Below are 20,589 nucleotides of genomic sequence, written 5' to 3'. Positions count from 1 at the left end.
TTTGATTTGCCCAGGGTATTGGGAAGAAGAATATCGCTTAATTGGGACTGGACTGGTTAGTGTTTGTGTTTGTGGAACTGCACTTCCTCGTTGAGCTTGGCGAACATGTCCCGGAAATATTTCAACATGGCAACATTGCGAGTAATTCTGTTAATTGAAAGACTTTTTTCTCGACTGAATGTTGTGTTGTGTTGTTTTTTGTTGTAAACAAAACATAAACTGTTGCGCGTCTGTTTGCCATAAAAATACCAAATACGCCGATGGCGCAATCAACCTGCACTCACCCACACAAACACACACACACATAGAGAGAGAAACGAGATCGGAATGGATAGTGAGATCGAGATCGAGGCAGACAGAAACGCTCCAAAAATAGAGCCCATCTCATTAATATGCCAAATTTAGTGTTGCCAACACTTAAGCGTACCCCCTGCGCCCTCTCCTTCTTTCAACATGAGTGGGCGTGCCATCTTCTGTGAGTATTTATGTGAGGTGAGGTGAATGTCTGGGTTGCTGTTGCTGTGATGCAGTCATGTAATTGGCATCTCTCCCCTCTCTATATACCCCATCTCACTCTCTCTCTCTATCGCTGTCTTTGTCTCTGTCCAACTAGTAGACTAGTTTGACCAGCCAACCAGCCACCAGATAGATCCGCCTGCACTTGTCAGGCCTGCGTTGGCTGCCTTTTGGTCTTTGGCTGTTTCAGATACCGCGATTCTTGGCAATGACATAATCCTCTTGTGCCTCATTTGCATTTGCAATTCTCGTCAACATGTGTCATTTCAGTTTCTATACCTTATTTATTTATTTTAGCATAGTTTATGCTATCATTTTTTGTTTGCTTCTCTGTGTGGGCAGCAAAAAACGAGCAGACAAGTTTGTTGAGCCATAAAAATGTTGTCACCCCGTTTCTTGTTGATGGCTGTGCTGCTGTCCCAGTGATTATTAACAACAATATAATCCACATACCAAATTATAAACCGAACCGCAACATATTTGTTAATTGACCGTTATAAGTCCAAAACTTTTAGATCCAGCGGGATTAAATCTATGAGTCATTGTTTTTCCTACCAACATTCAAGAAATCAAATGAACAACATATTTGTTAATTCAGCGTTATATTTAGTTATATTCGGAATGTCAACAAAAAACTTGATGTGTCATTGTATTTCTAACCGACATTCAAGAAATTTCAGGGAATTGCTAAAAACCGTATCAACATGATTAAAATATTTCCAAATTTATTTAGTGTTAACTTTATCTCCACATTTTCGCATAATATAAACAAAATGTTTAAACTGAGATAAGAAAAAGAAATTCGCGGTGGCGCCATCTATCGGTCGCGGTTAACCTGATTTATTTTAAAACATTATCCACGATCATAATCAAAAATTTAAGTATCTTTTATAACGCTATTAAATCACAAATTATCGACTCTAGTGGCTATAAATAAAAGAAAACAAGAAAAAAGAAATCAACTTCTAAAAGAGTTTCGATTGTTAACTTTTTGTTAATAACAATGATTTCATTTTGTCACAGTTTAGGTATAAGCTAGTCGAGCTGTCAAATAATTTTATTTTTGGCGCGTTTCTAATCGCTATTGTTTTTTGTTTTACGTGTGTGTGTGTGTGTTGTTTTCATAAGCTGTGAATTGGCTATTAAATTGTTGCTAATTTTATGGCAATGTTTATAAGTTATATATTCGAAGTCAAGAAAGTAATTGTTTATACATCATTTGACTGAAGTTGACTTTGCGTAATATTTTATTTACAACAGAATATACATCGTTTATTTTCGCCTTCAAATTTCAAAATGAGTGGCGCCCATCAATTCTATATATGTATTGTTTAATTTGCTATTAATTTGTTGATATGTGTGAGTAATTAAATTTGCCAGTCGCGACATTGAAAAAAACAGACTTGACGTCAACTTGTCAATGGCAACTGATAAGCCCGATTATGCCACTTTAATATGCTAACCCAAAATATAAATTACAAACTCAATTCAGTCGCAATTCGTTGCTCGAAGCGAAATTAATAAAACAATTTTCGAAAACGTTTTTTACAAAATTCAAAATTTCCATTAAGTTTTGTCACACACAACGATATTGTTGATGTTGTTGTTGTTGTTTACAAAATTGTCTTACAAATTAAATAAACTGTGTATGATTTCATTTTTGCGTTTTCCATTTCACGAAAACAAATTTTATTGTTCAACACAAAGATACTATATCCTCTCTATCTCCGTCTCTCTCGCTCTCTCGATCTCTTTGTGTATATGTTTCTATCAGTCTGTGTTTGTTTGTGGCGAAAATATTTCAAAATGAAATGGAAATCAAGTAACTGCGTCGCGGATTATTATATTTGTCGATTCAGCTTCAGCTACAGCTGCTGTTGCTGTTGCATTTAACACGTGGGCTGAAAAAACATAGATTGTGCTAGTTTTATTGCAGTCACCTTTTTTCAGTTAATACAATCTTTCAGAAGACAGCTGCTAAAATTTCATGATGTTCTATTCATTAGTTTGTAAGTTATTGAGCCAAAAGTGACACTACTTTTCTATTTTCGCAACAATGGATTAAATGCAATTTCGTCTTCTAATCTTACAATGCTTCTTGATGGGAAAAATACCGTTCAAGCAAAGCTTTGGCTTGAAAAGTGTTATGGGGACTCCTCTCTATCAGAAACAACAATTAAACGTTGGTTTGCTGACTTTAAACGTGGTCGTAGAGACACCGATGATGCAGAACCCAGTGGACGTCCAAATGGGGAGGTCACACCAGAAAATATAAAAAAAATTCACAAAATCGTTTTGAATGATCGAAAATTAAATTTGAGTCAGTTAGCTAACATCGTAAAGATATCAAAAACATGTTGGCTTAATATTGCATGAGCATTTGACTATAAGAAAATCTCTTCAAAATGGCTGCCGCGTTTGCTCACTTTTGACCAACAACAAGAATGTGTTCATGATTCAATGACAGTGACAAAACTACTTGAATTTAACTTCGAATTGCTCCCACATCCACTAATTTGCCAGATTAGGCTCCCAACGACTTTTGGAGGTCAGCAGTCCTGGAAAAATACTCGCCGATAAAAAATTTCGCACGATTGAAGAGATTATCACTGAAATTGAAGCCTATTTTGAGGCAAAAATAAATCGTTCTAAAAATTTATATTGAAATGTTATAGCGGCTCTGGAATGATTGCGATGCTCTTGATAAAGATTAAGTTGATGAGTAACGCCAATTTTGATCCAAAAAAAGCAAGTTTTCTTTGTCAGGCCCGGACTTTTCAGCCCATGTGTTATGATAATTTCCCTTATATCGCTGGCACACGCGACGTATGCGCAATATTTCAATTGGCCTTTGTGTATTTATTCCTTAGATTGTGCAGCACACAAATGATGCAATTGCTGTTCGTTTCGCTGTTATTGTTGCTGCTGGCAGGAAACGCGGAAGCCGAAGCAGACAAAGAATCTGCTCCAATGGATGTGGCTGCCACAGCAGCCAAAGCAGCAGCAAAAATAACGTAAACCTCACATCACTTCACTTTTCATTCTCGATGATTTTCACCAATCGCCGTGTTGTGTTGTCTTGTTGCTCTTTATGGCGAAAAGTTCTCGTTTTGCCACTTAAGTGCATCGCATACGTTGAATATGACGCGATTGTGACTCGCTTTTTGGTGTTCTCGAAACATGGAACGTGGAACGTGCCTCGCATCCAATTCCGATTCCAATTCCGATTCCAATTTCGCATTTCGATACCAATTGGCAGCCACTTCAAACATTTGTTCCACACCATATTTGTATCGTCATTTTATTTTGTTTACAAATCCGAGATACTATTTTTACTTCCATTTTCATTCAGTCCGTTTTGTGTGGCGTCCTTCGCTCAGTTCATTGATATTCTCTCTACTTATAAGGCATATTTTGTAAAGACAGGTAGTTCAATTGCATTCGCCTTTGCATTCGGTTCCTGCATTGACTAATCTAAAGATAAACACGCCAATCAATGTAATCAATCATTTGGTCAGACTTTAAGACAATAAATTAAAGTGCAATAAATTAAGTAATTGTAAAATAATAAGACCTCTACCTTAACTTATACATCATTTACTTGCGTGACTAATAAATAATTTTGGTTGTTCTACTCTTTTATTCTATATATTAATAAACTTTTATGAATCTGTATACTCATGATTGTTTTATTTTTGTTGCACTTACAGAGAAGTCCTCAATGCGTGGAGAGCCAAAGCCCGTTGCAATGTGGTGCCTGAAGAACGGACTCAGGAGCTCTTTCACGAGCTAAGCTTTCATCCCAGCCAAAAGCAGAGTAAGTATTGCATGTTTTATTATTTGAGAAAATCATACTAACATATTCTTCCCTTTATTTTAAATAGTTTGCGAAATGCTGCAGACGGCTAAGAAAGTGGCCCGCAAAGGTCGAGGGCAGGCGAATGGCTTGACGTTTGGACAATTTTGTGTGCTCGCTGCTGATTTGAAGCGTTTTCGGTGAGATTTGAATGCACATAAACATCACTTAAAGGCCGATTCAGTTTACGACATTTTCACATAAGGACCATTTGGTTTTCAGTTGCATTTTCACTCAAGAACCATTTTTCTATATTTTAGTTGTATTTTCACTTAAGAACCAATTTGTATGTAGTTGCATTTTCACTTAAGAACCACTTTGTACTTAGTTGCATTTTCACTCAAGAACCATTTTTCTATATTTTAGTTGTATTTGCACTTAAGGACCAATTTGTGTTTAGTTGCATTTTCACTTAAGGACCACTTTCTATTTAGTTATAAAATTCAAAGCGTTTAGCAAAGCATTCTGTTATTTCACTTAACATTCTTTTAATGACTGATTTTGTTTACAGTTGTGGATGTTAAGTGTAGTATTAATATAGGGGGTTTTTTCTGCACTTAACTGTCATTTTGCAATTTGTTCTATACTGCACTTATTGGCATTATCGCCTATGTATATTTAATATCAAAATTCGCATTGCAGCACATTAAAGAGATCAAAGCAAACTTCAAAACAATTTGTTATTTAGCTTAAGGGACTTCCTTTTATTAAAGCTCACATAGCGGCCTATTTTCCGCTCTAACTTACATTCTGAACTTTGTGCTGTTAAGAGAGATTAAGGTTTAAAGTCTTATTGCTCGAAGTGGCATACTTTGCTCGATTAAAATGAATCTGACAAGAAGCTTAATGTTACTCCTCTTAATGACTTAACGGCCTTCTCTTTTGTTTAAATCATTTAAGCAATGCATTAATGTATTAAAAAAGATGCCTTCTGGATAGACTAATAATATGAGTTAATGTCTTACAGCGCTTCGACCTTTTCGAATGCATCAAACTACTGTGATGTCAAGTACCAACAACTCTCAAGCTCTCTGCTGCAGCAACAGGACGAAGCCAGCCAGGCGGCGACTGCAACGCCGACAGCTGCAGGTGAACACAGCTCCAATAAATCGCAAAAACATTTGCAAGCCGGCAATGCCACAGCAACAACGTCCGCAACACCTGCCACAGGGGCACACTACAACAAAAAGTCGGACAGTTATGGCACAGAGCTACGCAGTACAAAGTCCTTCAGCAGTGTCGACGACACCAAGAAGAAAAAGAATGCCACTAATGAACCCGTCGAGGTATTCCTCGGCGGCTCCTGCAATCCAACCACCTGGCGTGCGGATGTTGCCATACCCACACTCAAGGAGCTGGGCATTTCGTTTTACAATCCTGTAAGTCCTGAAAAAAACCTTTTCTTAGTGTGGAAGATATTTATGAAACCCGTGTTTGAAACTTGCAGCAAGTATCCGATTGGACGCCCGATCTCATTGAACTCGAGCATCGCGCCAAGGAAAAGGCACGTGTATTATTTTTTGTTATGGATTCGGAAACACGCGCATCTGCTGGTGCCATCGAGGCGGCACACATAGCGGGTCAAAACTGCAAGCAGCTAGTGTTGGTTTTGCATCCGTATAAACCAAATCAAAGGATCCTCAACGAGCCTATTTCACAGCAGTAAGTTATTCAGTTTTCTATTTGTTGCATGACAAAGTTTTCAAATCCTTTTCTTACAGAGAATACCTCGATTTACATCGCAATCAATTGATACTTAAGGAGCTGGTCTCCCGTCGCGGTCTGCCAGTGTTGGATAACATCCCGTCCGGACTGCAGCGCACCAAGGAAATTCTATCCGGCATTAGGGATCCACCGTCCAAAATATCTTCTATATTAGAGTGAGTATTTAAAGGTTTTCAAAAAGAAATTCTCACTGAATTTCTAAGTGAATGAATTTAAATAGAAATCAGAGGATGTGCATTTAGCTGTTAAAAAAGCGAGTTAAAATTAATTAGATCATCTAAAAGAAGATTCGTTTATTCAATACGAATAAAATCAAATATCATAGATAGAATTGGAAGCGATTGTGGAATATATTTAAACCTCGTATTAAATGAAAATTACATTTCCATAATGTTAAAACAGATGTAGAAAAAATGTAAATCATATGGTTAGAAATAGAGTTATTTGAAAAGGCTTTTAAGTTAATGATAAAAACATTCGATATTGCACCTATGATACAACTTATTCCACTTAAATTCAAGAAAAGTGTTTAACTATTATTAAATTATATCATCAGAAGTAGATATATAGATTAACTATATTCTTTTGTTAAAACAAATTTAGCAATAACAATAAAGTAAACTAGAACAGTCAATAGAAAAGCTATCCTAATGAAAGTACTCTCCAGTCTAATCCAAGCAAATTCTGAAAGTATTATTATGAAAACTAGGTATCATTGTGAAGATTTCTGTAGTAATGAAGAATTGCTCAACATAAAGAAAATTATTAATTGAACTTCCATTTTCCCTCTTTATCTTTTTAGTACCGTACGCGGCGCATTTGACCGCGTCAATCCCCAAAGCGAACTACTCACTGTGGAACAGTGCAAACGTGCTCTCTTATTTTTAGGCTATGCTCAGAGTTTAGTTAATTTAGATAATCTGAATAAGATAATAATCAATCAACGCGAATCATTGAAACTGCTACAAACGCAAAGTACAAAGGCTGGCGAGGAGACCAAGCAGGACAAGGACAACGAGAAGGAGAAGGATGAGGAGAATAACTGCAGCTCCACGTCGGCCATGCCAAACCATGAGCTCATCGATTTCGATCTATTCTGCGTCATCTCGGCGTATCTCTCCGTGCTCCAGCAGGAGATACATGAGAGCGGTTGCATCTCGCCCATCAAGGGCACAAATGTACCACCTCCGCAGGTTTACTTTACCAATGGTAAGAGTGACTTAGTTATACAGCTTTGTCAAGAAATCAAACTTAACTTTTATATCCAATCCACAGCTCCAGATGTGGACATCTATTACTCGGCCAGCAAAAACATTTCACGCACCTCGAGCAACGCCAGCGTTCCGTCGAACAGCAGCAGCGGCATTGGCCACGATCTGGAGCGACAGAATCTGGTGGAGCAGCTGAGTCGCAGTCGCGATAGCGGCACCTCATCGCCGCAGCCAAGCGGCAGCATGACGACGCTGGGTAAAAAGGGCCAGACCCAAATAATGCTGAACGTCGAGTCGATTGAGACAACCGAAATAATTACCACCAAAACGATCGAAACCAAACCTTTTACGGCTGCCAGCAGCAATGTGACTGCCACGCCCACCGAGGAGGAGGAGAGTGACTCGAATGACTCTGTCTTCTCCAGCAGCAGTTCCATCGCCAGCGCTGGCGATTTACTCTGCTGCTCTGGCCTCGATCTGCGCGATGTTTATCTGGGTGGCAGCTGCGTGTTGCGCACCAAATGGCGACAGCAGCTCGCCATGCCCTACTTGTTGGCCAAGGGTGTGAGTTTTCATGCGCCTGCGCTGCACGAGAGCATCACACAGACGGCGGCGACCTTACAAGAGCCGACGCCGACTGCGCAGGAGCAGCGTCCGCAGGAGCAGCAGCAGCAACGTTCGTTTATGCGCACGCGTCGAAAGTGCCGTGGCAATCAGCTGCAACTGGAGGAGCAGGAGGAGCTAACTGTGGCCGAGGAATCGCTTAGCTGGTCACTGCCTCCCATGGCTGTGCGCCAGAATCTCTACAATCCCACGCTGCTCGACTCCAGTCGTGTGCTGCTGTTTGTCATCACCAACGAGACGCGTTCGCTGGCTCCCATGACACTGGCGGCCCATTGCATTGGACTCATGTACAATGTTGTGTTGGCCGTTCAAATGCTGCCCGAGGATTGTGTGCTTGGTGGCGAGAAGGTAAGTGAACTCAACTGCTCCATTACTCAACATCTATTAATTATCCTACATCAATGCCTTGCAGCTGACGCTGGCCGCCATCAAGGACTACAATCGTGGACGCTCGTATCTCATCGATCTGGCCAAGCGCCAAGGTGTTCCAGTCTTCAACGACATCCAGGCAGCTCTGGAATGCACTGTGGCCAAGGTGCAGATGTATAATAATCGCGAGCGTTGCTAAATTCGTACCTGTTTCAGTTTCCAGCACGTGACAATTTAAGCTACATTTATATATTTAGTGCAATTTATGTTGTTTTTTAACTCTTAAACTATAGCTACATATATGGAAATTACTTAACAACGTGTGTGTCTTAATTGTATTTAAGTCTAACCAAATTCATTTTGCTATAACTTTAACTTTAATGCCTATGCGTCCCCCCACTATGCTAACTAATATTGCGTATACGTAATCTACCATAATAATTTAAGCTAAACTAAAAAAAAAACAAACAAAAGAAGTGTAAAACAAATATGTCGTCGCCCAGAAAGCGCATTTCATAAACAACAAAGCATTATGCTTTATGCTAATTTATTATTTATTTAACGTACCACATATTGTACATGTTCATTTCTTGCGGAATGAACAGATTTTGTAAATAGTTTCGTACGACGAAAGTGTAACCTAGCGCATAATACATACAACAGAAATATTTTATATTTAGTGAGCATTACACCATAAACATACATACTTAATTTACATAGAATTTTAGTGGCCCACTGTACCCAGTTAGCAGGCAAAAATATCTCAATAAACAAGTTTTTCTAACATAAAGGCTGATCATTTTTAATTTGAAAACAAATTCGAAGTGAGGAAATGCGTCAAACGGTGAAACGTTTTACAACACTGTCAAGTGCTGCCACATTGACAAGTCAATTTTTAATTATTTGACATGATTATGCAATCCGCTCTACTCGCTTGCCCATTATATTTTTAGTTACTAAAATTAGATTATACAAATGTTCTGTAAAATTAATTACAGATTAATAGCAATGGTGTTTCTTTTGGAACAGATGGCAGCGCTGTCATTCTGATCAACCGTTCAGTGTGACCATTCATTATTTTTGAACTTGTTATCAATAAATTGGAATTAGTATATTTCTTCGAAGTAAAAAGGTATATTTTTAAAAGCAAGTGATCACGCTGCAGCCGCCCACAATGAGGCGCAGTATATGTATGTATGCGACGTGACAAGTGACATACCCGCACATGCACACAAACAACAAGCACGAGTAGAGAGAGGAGAATGGTGAACGAAGAACAAACGGCGCCACATTCATTCTCACTCTCTACGCAAATATTGTGTTTGTTCTTGGTGCGTGCGTGTGCTTTGTTGCTATTTTCGCGTAGCTTCTTCTATAACAGTTTTAAATGCTGTTTTAAATTCCCTTTAAATCTGGTTTCGCGTGCCTAGTAGCTGCTGCGTTCTTAGCATTCCCTCATTCTCCTTCCTCTGGTCGACTAGCGTTGGCGTTCAGTTTTTGCCCACTTCGATTTCAGTCGCCCATTGCTCGCAATCGTCTCTGGTACGTACTGTGTTTTCGCCTCGTCTAGCCAGCCAAGCTAGTGTGTGTGTGTGTGTCTGTGAATGTGTATTTTGCCAGTGGGTTCAATCAACCCACTTTGAGCGGCAGGCCCCCCGCTCAAAAATAATGCAAAGTATGTTAAATACACCTAAACAAAATCAATGCTAAGAAAGCACGCGCGCTTTATGCAATTTTGACATGTTTGAGCCAAAAAACGAAAAAAAAATATATTAAATTTTTTGTTTGATTTTTGCAAAAACAAATACGTAACAACGACAGCGGCGTTGCTGTTGTATATGTGTATATTAATGCGCATATGTGTCCGTATGCGTGTGTGTGTGTGTAAGCATACCAGCTGAGCGTGCCAAAGAAACAGAGAGAGCAGAGAGTGCGAGTGATAACTGCATTGCCGCTCTCTATGTGTGTGGGGAACTTGTTGCTGTCATCGCAACGCCTCACGACTCGCGACCGTTACAGACAGAAGCCGTAGTTGAGTTCAAGTGACGACGTCGCCAACTGAGAACGACAAAAACAAAAGCCAAAGCAAAACAAAAGTAATATTCCGTTTGATTGATATAAATGAGTATATGCAGCCCCAAATGGAAAAATCACTTTAATGTGCAAGTGTTGCCGTTTCGATTTTAATTGGCGCGCGCAGCTACAATAAAAAAAAAGCACAACAAAACTCAACAAAATATAGAAATACAGTGCCCGTAAGCCGCTTAACGAAGTGCAATACTAAAATAAAAATTCAAAAAAGCCAAAGCAAAACAAAGAAATAGTAATAATACGTGGTGGAAGGAGGAGGTGGTGTTGAAGCGTGTAAAATACAATTTGAGTGCCAAACTTCAGCTTTCAATTAACAATACGAACCATGAAAAAACACAAAATAGTAGTATAAGGAAATCAACAAGTGTGTGACGTTCGCTTTATATATTCATTCGTCTGGTCTGCTTCGCTTTCATCCATGCGGTCAACTAGAGTCAACAGCCATAACAGCAGCAAATGTGTGCCTGATAAAAAGCAAAAGCAAAAACAAAAGTAACTGCAGCAACTACGACAAAAACAACAACCAACAACGTTCAGCTGGCCCGAGAGCTTTTATAGTAAGTTTCCATGTTAATACTGAACATGCACTTTACAATTGCACACACATGTAATACACAAGCGTATGTGTCTGTATGTGTATACAAACTTCTCACTCAGCCTTTTTTGCCTATTTGCTAAACATTTTTGTTGTGCAAGCTTTTAGTCATACTTAGTATATTTACTGCCATTCAACCATGGACACGTGTGTCGCGTGTCAACAGGGCATTTTGCATATCAAGAAGCTTTTACGGGAACCTGTCTACCAACAACAAGCGCAGGGTGAAGGCTAGAAGGAAAGGGCAAGCATTAATAGGTGACTGTGACAAAAGCTCCAAGCTATAAAATGTCGTCAAGTTGCGATTGATCTCGTTAAAATAGCTTTTACCGCATTGCGAAGCGGATGGGGAGCGATGATGAGATTCTCTTAATTGCAGTAGTCATTTGTTTTCAAGACATCTTCATTAAAATTCAGAGATATCTTTTGATTTTAACTGCCAAGCAATGATTATTTCGTTTATTATTATTTTCGTATTACGGCACTAGAAAAGTTAACAAAAAATATTTTTTTGCAGTTTTTAATTCCTACAGCCTTCTTGTATAAATCTATTAACACTGTCCGATAGCTATGATTTTGTGATCATAACAATAATTCTCAGCAATAATTACAAATCGTAAAAAACGTTCAGTTATGGCAATTAAACAAGAAATTTACCGAAGATATTATATTTTGTTATTAACGTAATTGAATAATTAAAAAAACAAAAATTATTAGTAAAAGTTGCGTCTTACAATCTTTGCATAATCTATAGTTAAATAAACATAATTTCATAATTAAAAAAAAGTAAAGAACTTCAATTATAAAAATAGTAATAAAATTCAAGATATGTACTTATAGAACTTATAGATTATTATCTACAAAATAATTTTAAATATACTAAATTACTTTCTATCAGTATAAATGGTATATAAAAAGGATAGCTATGAATTTCAATTCGTCAATTTGAAAATGACAATTACTTTGATTTTAACTTCAGATTCTTAGCAGTAATTACAAATCGTAAAGACGTTCGGTTATGGTCAAATATAATTTGAACAGTTATTGAAAATTTCCCAAGTTAAAATTAGAAAAATTCACCAACTTACTTTTGCAATTATCCGATTCCGATTCGCATAAACGAAATTCAATATGTGCTCTCGCGACCCAGCCTCTAACCAGCTTATTGATTACAAGAACAAAGATGCTGAAGCGCAAAAGGTGGCAACCACCGCGACAGGCGCACCAATTGGAGTTAAGGATGCCATTCAAACTGTGGGACCACGTGGCCCAGCATTGCTTCAGGATTTCGTATTCCTGGACGAAATGGCGCACTTCGATGCCGAACGGATTCCCGAGCGCGTGGCTTATGCGAAGGGCGCCGGAGCGTTTGGCTACTTTGAGTGCACTCATGATATAACCAAATTTTGTGCTGCATCCATCTTTGATCGCGTCAAGAAACGCACTGCGATTGCAATGCGATTCTCGGTGGCTTGCGGGGAGAACGGATCGGCGGATACGGTGCGTGAACAGCGGGGATTCGCCGTCAAATTCTACTCGGAGGAGGGCATCTGGGACATGGTGGGCTGCAATATGCCAGTGTTTTATATACGCGATCCATCGTTATTCCCCAGCTTGGTGCATGCCCAGAAACGCAATCCGCAGACACATTTGCGAGACGCAGACATGTTCTGGGATTTTATGACTTTGCGGCCGGAGACATTGCACGCACTCCTCATGTATTTCAGTGATCGTGGCACTCCGGATGGTTATCGTCACATGAACGGGTATGGCGCACATACCTATCGGATGGTGAATCCCAGCGGCGAAACATTCTATGTGAAGTTTCATTTTAAAACCGATCAGGGCATTAAAAATTTGGATGCACGACGATGCACTGAACTCTGCTCCCATGATCCCGACTATGCCATACGTGATCTCTACAATGCCATCAAGAAGGCCAACTACCCGAGTTGGAGCATGTTCATACAGGTTATGCTCAATGAGGAGGCCAAGAAGTGCAAGTTCAATCCATTCGATGTGACCAAGGTGTGGTGTCAAAAGGACTATCCCCTGTTGCCCGTTGGCAAGCTAGTTTTGGATCGCAATCCTACCAATTATTTTACTGAAGTCGAACAGCTTGCCTTTAGTCCGGCTAATTTTGTGCCCGGCATCGAACCCTCTCCCGACAAGATGCTTCAGGGTCGTCTTTTCGCATATGGTGACACACAACGCTATCGTCTGGGCACCAACTACAATCAAATACCCGTCAATTGTCCGTATCGCGTGCATGTGCGAAACTTCCAACGGGACGGCGCCATGACTGTCACCGACAATCAGGAAGGTGCTCCCAACTACTTCCCGAACTCATTCTGTGGTCCCAAGGAGAGTCCTCGAGCTCTGGCCCTGCAGACTTGCTGCCCCATTTCCGGGGATGTTTATCGTTATATGAGTGGTGATACAGAGGATAATTATAGTCAGGCCACCGATTTCTGGACCTACACTCTTGATAATTGTGGTCGCAAGCGTCTCATTCGGAACATATCGGAGCATTTGTCCGAGGCGAGTCAATTCCTGCAGGAACGCGCGGTCAAGCTATTTACCATGGTGCACGCTGACTTTGGACGCCTTATGACTGAGGCCCTAAACACGGCCAAAATATCCAAGTTCTAGTGTCTGCAATCGTCTTTTGAAATTAGTCATATTACAAATTTGAAAGTAGATAATAAATTGGAGTCTACAAGTCACTAGTATTGTCAGCAAACATTTCTTTAAGTATTAACATATTTGATCCTCTTCAACTTTCTATAGTAAGGTTGATAAGAACACTTGGCTGTCGCTCTTAAAATATTACAAATTTTTATTTAATTGTTAATTTTTAACTAGCTCATAGTTGGTACTACTATTTCGTGAAGTTCAAAAAGGATTGTGTTACATTTATGATTGAGAAAGCTATGAACGAGAATGTTCATTCTCAAACAAAAAATTAACCAAATTATTACATCAAAAGTTATACATATTTAGTATTACGGTATACCATAACATTCAAAATGACATTCAAGTCCTTGAATAACTTCTGACGTCTACCAATTATATACAATAAATACTTTAAGAAGTAAAGGATGTCCCCTTCAGTCTCTTCTCCAATATTGGAAAAATTAAATTATGCTTTTTATTTTTTAAAATTTTCCTATTTAGTTCATCCATATTCCACATTTATATAAACATTACTACAATAAGAATATATTGCTGATCTGCATCAAAAATTTATTAAATGCACAATGCACTGCAATATTTTGCGTTAATTTAAAATGTAGCGTATATCTCACAGTCGAACTCTTACGTGTTCCTTTAAATATTGCCAAGCCTTTGAATTTAGAATTGTGAATAAATTTTGAATTTATTTTATCACTGAGTCCAGATATGACTGTCAGGTATCTGAAAGTCAATGGCTTCTAGTGTATTTGCGTACGAGAATTGACGCATGAGACTCACGTTTTACTCATGATTAGAAAGCATAAAATAGCGATGAGCCCCCCTCGTTTAGATATTTACTCGTAGCTCCACGTAGTACTTCAATAAATCGAGCTTTATCGATCACGAATTTTGTTTCCCGCCTTATCACAATGGTGCGAATTTTTTTATTTTATTTTTTGTTGTTGTCGCGTTACTGCAGATAGAAACATAAAGAAAGCTTTTCAGTGGGGCCTCATAGTCGCATATTGGTCGTTTATCTGGTCGGGACAGTCAATAAAGCTTCAAAGATTATTATTTCAATATTTTATTCGGTTTTTTTTCTTTTTGGTTGGTGTTTTACTTTTTTTGGCTTTGCCTTTGGAATGTGTCATAGAGTTGTTTTGGTTTATGATTGCTTCATAAATATATTGGGCGCAATGCAGGTGTGTAGGATCATAAAATGGCATCGGGCTCTCTCTCACTCTCGCTCTCTCGTTTTGAGGGGGGATTTTCCCTGTAACAGAAACTGAAGTGAAATGTCATACTTTGTATTTGTCGTGCTTAATATGAACTTTATGGATGATACGAGTATATGAAAGCTTATCGTGTGTGGCACACTCGATCGAAAAGCCATTAAAAATGTAATATGTATTTTGTATTTCATATACCGATAGATTAGTATGTATTAATAGCAGCTATATTACAGCTTTCGTGTTTAAATTACCCCAACTGTCGTCTCAATTGACCACTTAACATTATCGTTCATTTACAGTTGCTAAGCATGACTCTTATGTGATTGTAAACGGATCGAGTTGATGATAAGAACGTGCACTCGTTTATTATTATGAAGCACCCACAAGATCTGACAATAGCCGATGAACAGCAGCTAATGGAGATTAATAAAGTTGAGCAAATGGAACAGGAGTTAAATGAGCAAGGTGAGTACGTTATAAAATGTGTCTGTAGTGCCATTAGAAACAAAAATACAACATTGTGATTAAGTTGATAGGCCAAATAGGTGTCAAGATATTGTTCTACTCGCTATATTTAACTTTATAAGTACTATACGCAACAAAAGTTTTGTCGGATTGTGTTTGGAGGCATTCTTGACTAGCGTCATCAGGTTAATATTACTTTTAACATTTCTGAGATTACATATTTTGAAATAAAAGTATTTAAAACAACGAAAACAGTCAAACTTGCGAGATTATCAGATACTTACTATTAGGTTTTGGGAAAATACAAACACCTGTGTGATCAGCTAATATTTCTATGAAATATGCCATCATAAATTCTTTTTCGATTGTCATGCTCTTAATTTGTGTATTCTTATGCTAAAAGTCTAAATTTATTTCCAACTTTATTGATCAAATCAATTCGCTGAAGAAGTTGTTGATGCAATCAATTATCGACATGTTGTGATGCTAATACTACCTTAATATATTATTGACCACAAATTGAGGTAATCAGCTATGTTAGCCCTGTTGAACAGATTGAGTTTACGATGGTATTCGTATATGGTACTCGTAAAGTGAGTTTGAATCACTCCCAAATGGTTCCACCATAAACTCAATGCTTTGGCAAAGTTCAGGGCAACCATTTCCATTTTGCCAAATCGTTGCTTTGCACGTGCCACGTGCCTGGCCAAAAAATGAATGCTTAGGTGCAGCACAACCATTTACGAGTGTGAATATGAGTATGAATATGTGAGTGTGAGTGTGATTACGAGTATGTAGGGGGGGCAATAACGAATATAAATAGAAGCGAGCAGCCTTGATAAACAGGCTTACGAAAGGTCAGGAGTGGAAACAGAAGGAGGGGCTTGATAAGCCGAGCGACGAGCAATCATTGTAAATGTTTATAATTTGTTTACTGATTAGTGTGAGCTGCATGTAGTTGTTGGGCGAGCAGATTAAAAAAAAAATTGATTAGTCGTGATATAAGCAACTGCTTTTATTGATCGAACAATCGAAAGAAAACAAAATACATGAATAAAATGCTCAACAGAAATTTTATAAGACACCGAAACTGTTGATGTCTGAACATAATAAAAAAAATGGGAAAATTACGCAAAAAAAGCGCGCAAAATGAAGCGAAATAAAACGTAAGCGTAATGTTTAACTTAACCCGAAAGGGTTAAATATGCGCAATAGCAAATACAAGTGACTTGACAAAATAAAACAACAAATGCATGTACAAAAAAAAAAAATACTTAGCGAATCCCCAGTCGAAGTGGCAGACGTAGTCGTAGTCGTAGTCGTTGCCAAAGCTAAAGTGGCCCCAGCTCGAGCTTATGCCCCAAGCCAAAGCCCCAGCCGGAGTCAGCATTTAATTGTTGAATATTTATAGCTGGTCAGATGTTGACAGAACAGAGCTAGAGCCAGAGCCACAGACCGAGCACGAGCAGCCAGAGCTCCAAGTCATTCGTCTGGTATTGGTTCTGAAGTGTCACCTTAGAGCAGACATGACGAAACCAATTTGCAGTTGAAACGCACTCGCACACTTAATTTGATTTTCAAGCTCGACACCAAAATTAAAATGAAACGAGGAGCATTATGCAAAGTGAAAGACGCAAGCCCAAGCCAAGTACTACATTCTTACAGTTTAATATATTTACCTAACTTAATGCATACACATGTACTTACACATCTGCATATACTCCACATACTTCTCTCACATACTATACTATACTATACTATATAGTTGACTATTCTCCGAACTGATATGATATGGAGGTTATCGCCCAGACGCGAACTCAATTCATTTGAGCATTGACTTCGTTTCTATTTATTCCCTCCTTTTGCCTGCCCTGAATTAATAATAGTATTTATATTATTGACTCTTAGCTTTTTATTAAGCTGTTGGCAATATTTTCCCTCTCTCTCTCTCTTTCGCTTATAATTAAATTTTTAGACAGTGCTTCCGTTCAACCTTTTAAGTATATAGTATATCAACTTGAATTATAATATCTCATATCTTACTCCAATTTGTTTTTATGATATCCGCTTTGAACATTCATCAATTTCCATAAAGATAATTGAAACGCATTGCGTTGAGTTTCACAAATCTTATGAAATATGCGTTTCTTCAATGCTACTCCTTATATATAGCAAATGCAGATAACAGGCGAAGAGTCATTCATTTTACTATCTGTGGGGCCAATGACGATCTTCAAATGTTTAATAATAATAGTCATACGATTTCATAAAGGTTAGTAGGTGAAGAAAATTGGATAAGAACACAAGTTCTTGAAAATTAATAAAACATAAGATAATATTAAATGTGTTATTGGTTTTCCAAGATCAAATCAAAAATATTCAAATTAATATTTTAAAAAATACTGAAGTATACCAAAAACTATATTTTGTATATCGATATACATTTAAAATATACCAGATTGTCAACCAATGCAATTAAAATTCCAAAGCTGAAACAGAATAAATAAGCGATGTCAAATTTTTTTTGGATTATTTCTAATAGTCTCTGAGATCTTTGTGTTCATTCGGTTTGACGAATAGATAGTCATTACTAGTTAGTCTAGTCTATTGGTGCTGATCATGAATATATACATTATTGAGTCGGATATGCCACAAATTTATAATACCGTTCTAAAAACATAAGTCAGGTATAGAACATTTAACATAAAACATTTAAAAGTATATATATTTAATATGTATGCATTACTGTGAATTTTATGATTTTTTCTATGAAATGAAAATGAATGTTGTGGAGTATTTAAAATAGTTTTCTGAAAGCTTTTGACACCTCTGCTAATCAATTATCTAACTCCGAAAAGTTGTTTCCGCCTAGACGAATGCATATGTATGTATATGTAGGTAAAGTTGAGTGTTTTAAGTCAAGTGTTAAGTGGCAAGTAGTTGATAGTTTCCACTGATTAGTCAAAGCCTTTTCCACTTCTCAACGATCCTCCATACTTAAGCTTATTTTCCAATTAGTCAATGTGCGGCCACCTTTTTCAATTCACAGCGACTGCAGAATCTTTGGGTCGAATAGATGTGCTTAAATATGTGTGTGTGTATGTATCTGTAAGATACAGATACTATATATACAGATGCACACACAAACCACTCAACAATGTGGACACATTTCACTTAAAGTTGTCGCCGCTTAATGAAGTGTAAATAGTAAATTGCAGTCAAACATTATGAATCTCATAATCATTATTCATTGTCATCATCATCGTTATGATCATTATTGTCATGACACTCAACAGTCATGCACAATGGCAATAACAACAACCACAATAATAACAACAACAACAACTGCAATTGCAACAATAAGCAATGATAATGTTGTTCATGACGCTGATGACGAAGAACACATGCAAATCACATGGGTATCCTATGGATACTCGCACTCGTATTCACTTACACATTCATACTCGATTCACATGTGCAAAAATAAACGCAGCTCCATTGCTTTGTATGGTTAATATAAATATGTATGCAAATAAAATAATAATTTTCGCTCAAAATTCACTTAACGAAGTACTGAAAATGCTAAGGGAAGTGCGGAGTGTCTTTGGGATCAGCTAATTTTCATATTTCACTGGAAATTGACGGGCCGTCAGTGGGCTTCGCTTCGCTTTGCACATGTGGAGGCCGGGAAAATGCGACAGGCAGCAAACACACATGACATGCATTTTATTCGCAATCTTTTTCTTCCCTCCCATCGTTATTCGTTATTTCTTCACCTTGTTCTGCTTGTTTTATTTTCATTTTCATTGCGTTATTTTCATCATATACCACACCCATGCAGGAAACTGCCTGGAGTACAAGAAGAAGTATCTCACGGATACAGTGTGACAACTGTACAGTGGCAACAGTGCACACTTCTCTACACTCTACACTCCACACTCTCCTCTCTCCACTCTTCTTTCTCCACTCTTCAGCTCACAACTAGCATATGATTCATTTGTCAAGCTTGTGTGTGCTTGGATTCAAACCAAAACATATGCGTCATGTTCTGTGCACATTCACTTGGCTACTACAATCGTACAGATACAGATATGAAATTATATATTTCCATAATGCTCGCATGGATTCGCATTTTGTAATTGCAATTAATGCAATCTCTGTCCCATATGACAGTTGCACATGCCCCAGTCACAGTCGCCAGCTCGATTGCATTGCCCAGAATGTGGAGGACTCATCAATCTGGCTATCTGACAGTCAAGCACTTGTGGGAATTATTTTCACCACAAAAGTGGTACGATTACATTTTCAAGCACTTGCTGTAAGCAGTGCTGAGATAATCCTTGCTTAAATTTCAATTCACTTGTTTTGATTTCACTGTTTCCTATAAAAAGAGCTTTGGTACTATCATTTTAGTTCTTAGCGTTAACACAGGAGAGATACCCGCTACCCATTTCGAATAAGAGCAAAACAGTGCGGTATTAATTAAAAAAAATACCAAATTATTATAATACTGAAATGTACCGAAGGCTATAATTGGTATATTGACACCATATCAATATATTCAAAATATACCGTAGAGTACAAAATATACCATATTATCAGCCAAGGCAGTAGTCTATGTCGTCTATTTTTTAAATAACTTCTACAATTTTTATCTGATAGCATCCAAATTTTCAAAACAAGTGACTTAAGTGTGAAATATCCGCTACCCATTTTAAATAAAAGCAAAACAGTGTGACATTATTCCTAAAATATACCAAATAATTATACCACAAAAATACTTAAATATATCAAATGCAATGATTTTGATATATTGAAGTAGTACCATTAAAAATATACCATAGAGTGCAAAATATACCGGAAATATACCAGAAGCAACTAAGCCTAAGGCGGAAGTGGGCGTGTCAAAAATATAAAACAAACTTTACCAGGGTGCAAATATATGATATATGATATATGATAACAAGTGCCATCGAAAAATTATATCTCTATCTTTTATAGTTTCTGAGATATAGGTGTTCACACAGACAGACGGACAGACAGACATGACAATATCGTCTCGGCTGTTGACGCTGATCAAGAATATATTATATATAATTTATGGGGTCGGAGATGCCTCCTTCTGCCTATTACGTACATTTCCTGCAGAAATAAAGTTATAATACCCTATGGGTAGCGTGTATACAAAGAAAATTATAATGTTTTGTATTAAATGTTTTAAATACATTT

General features: G+C 37.8%; 2 protein-coding genes across 2 annotated transcripts in view; both read left to right on the top strand.

Moving 5' to 3' along the window:
* LOC133834874 (uncharacterized) overlaps nt 1-10,949 on the top strand; it is a 33,476-nt gene extending 22,527 nt beyond the window's left edge. Inside the window, 9 exon segments of the mRNA XM_062264640.1 lie at nt 4,227-4,333; nt 4,401-4,512; nt 5,340-5,751; nt 5,820-6,034; nt 6,094-6,252; nt 6,900-7,306; nt 7,373-8,280; nt 8,345-9,632; nt 10,825-10,949. Coding sequence (XP_062120624.1) covers nt 4,227-4,333; nt 4,401-4,512; nt 5,340-5,751; nt 5,820-6,034; nt 6,094-6,252; nt 6,900-7,306; nt 7,373-8,280; nt 8,345-8,500 — 2,476 coding nt within the window. The 3' untranslated portion in view covers nt 8,501-9,632; nt 10,825-10,949.
* A 1,023-nt stretch (nt 10,950-11,972) lies between these two features.
* Nucleotides 11,973-13,748, top strand: LOC133834876 (catalase). Its single transcript, XM_062264643.1, has one exon. The coding sequence runs from the start codon at nt 12,119-12,121 to the stop codon at nt 13,637-13,639; it is 1,521 nt and encodes a 506-aa protein (XP_062120627.1). The 5' UTR covers nt 11,973-12,118; the 3' UTR covers nt 13,640-13,748.
* Nucleotides 13,749-20,589: the final 6,841 nt, after the last annotated feature.

This window comes from Drosophila sulfurigaster, chromosome 2L, assembly GCF_023558435.1.
Source record: "Drosophila sulfurigaster albostrigata strain 15112-1811.04 chromosome 2L, ASM2355843v2, whole genome shotgun sequence".
Lineage (NCBI taxonomy): Eukaryota > Metazoa > Arthropoda > Insecta > Diptera > Drosophilidae > Drosophila > Drosophila sulfurigaster.
Note: the sequence above shows the minus strand (reverse complement) of the source record. Positions and strands in the feature narration are given on the sequence as shown.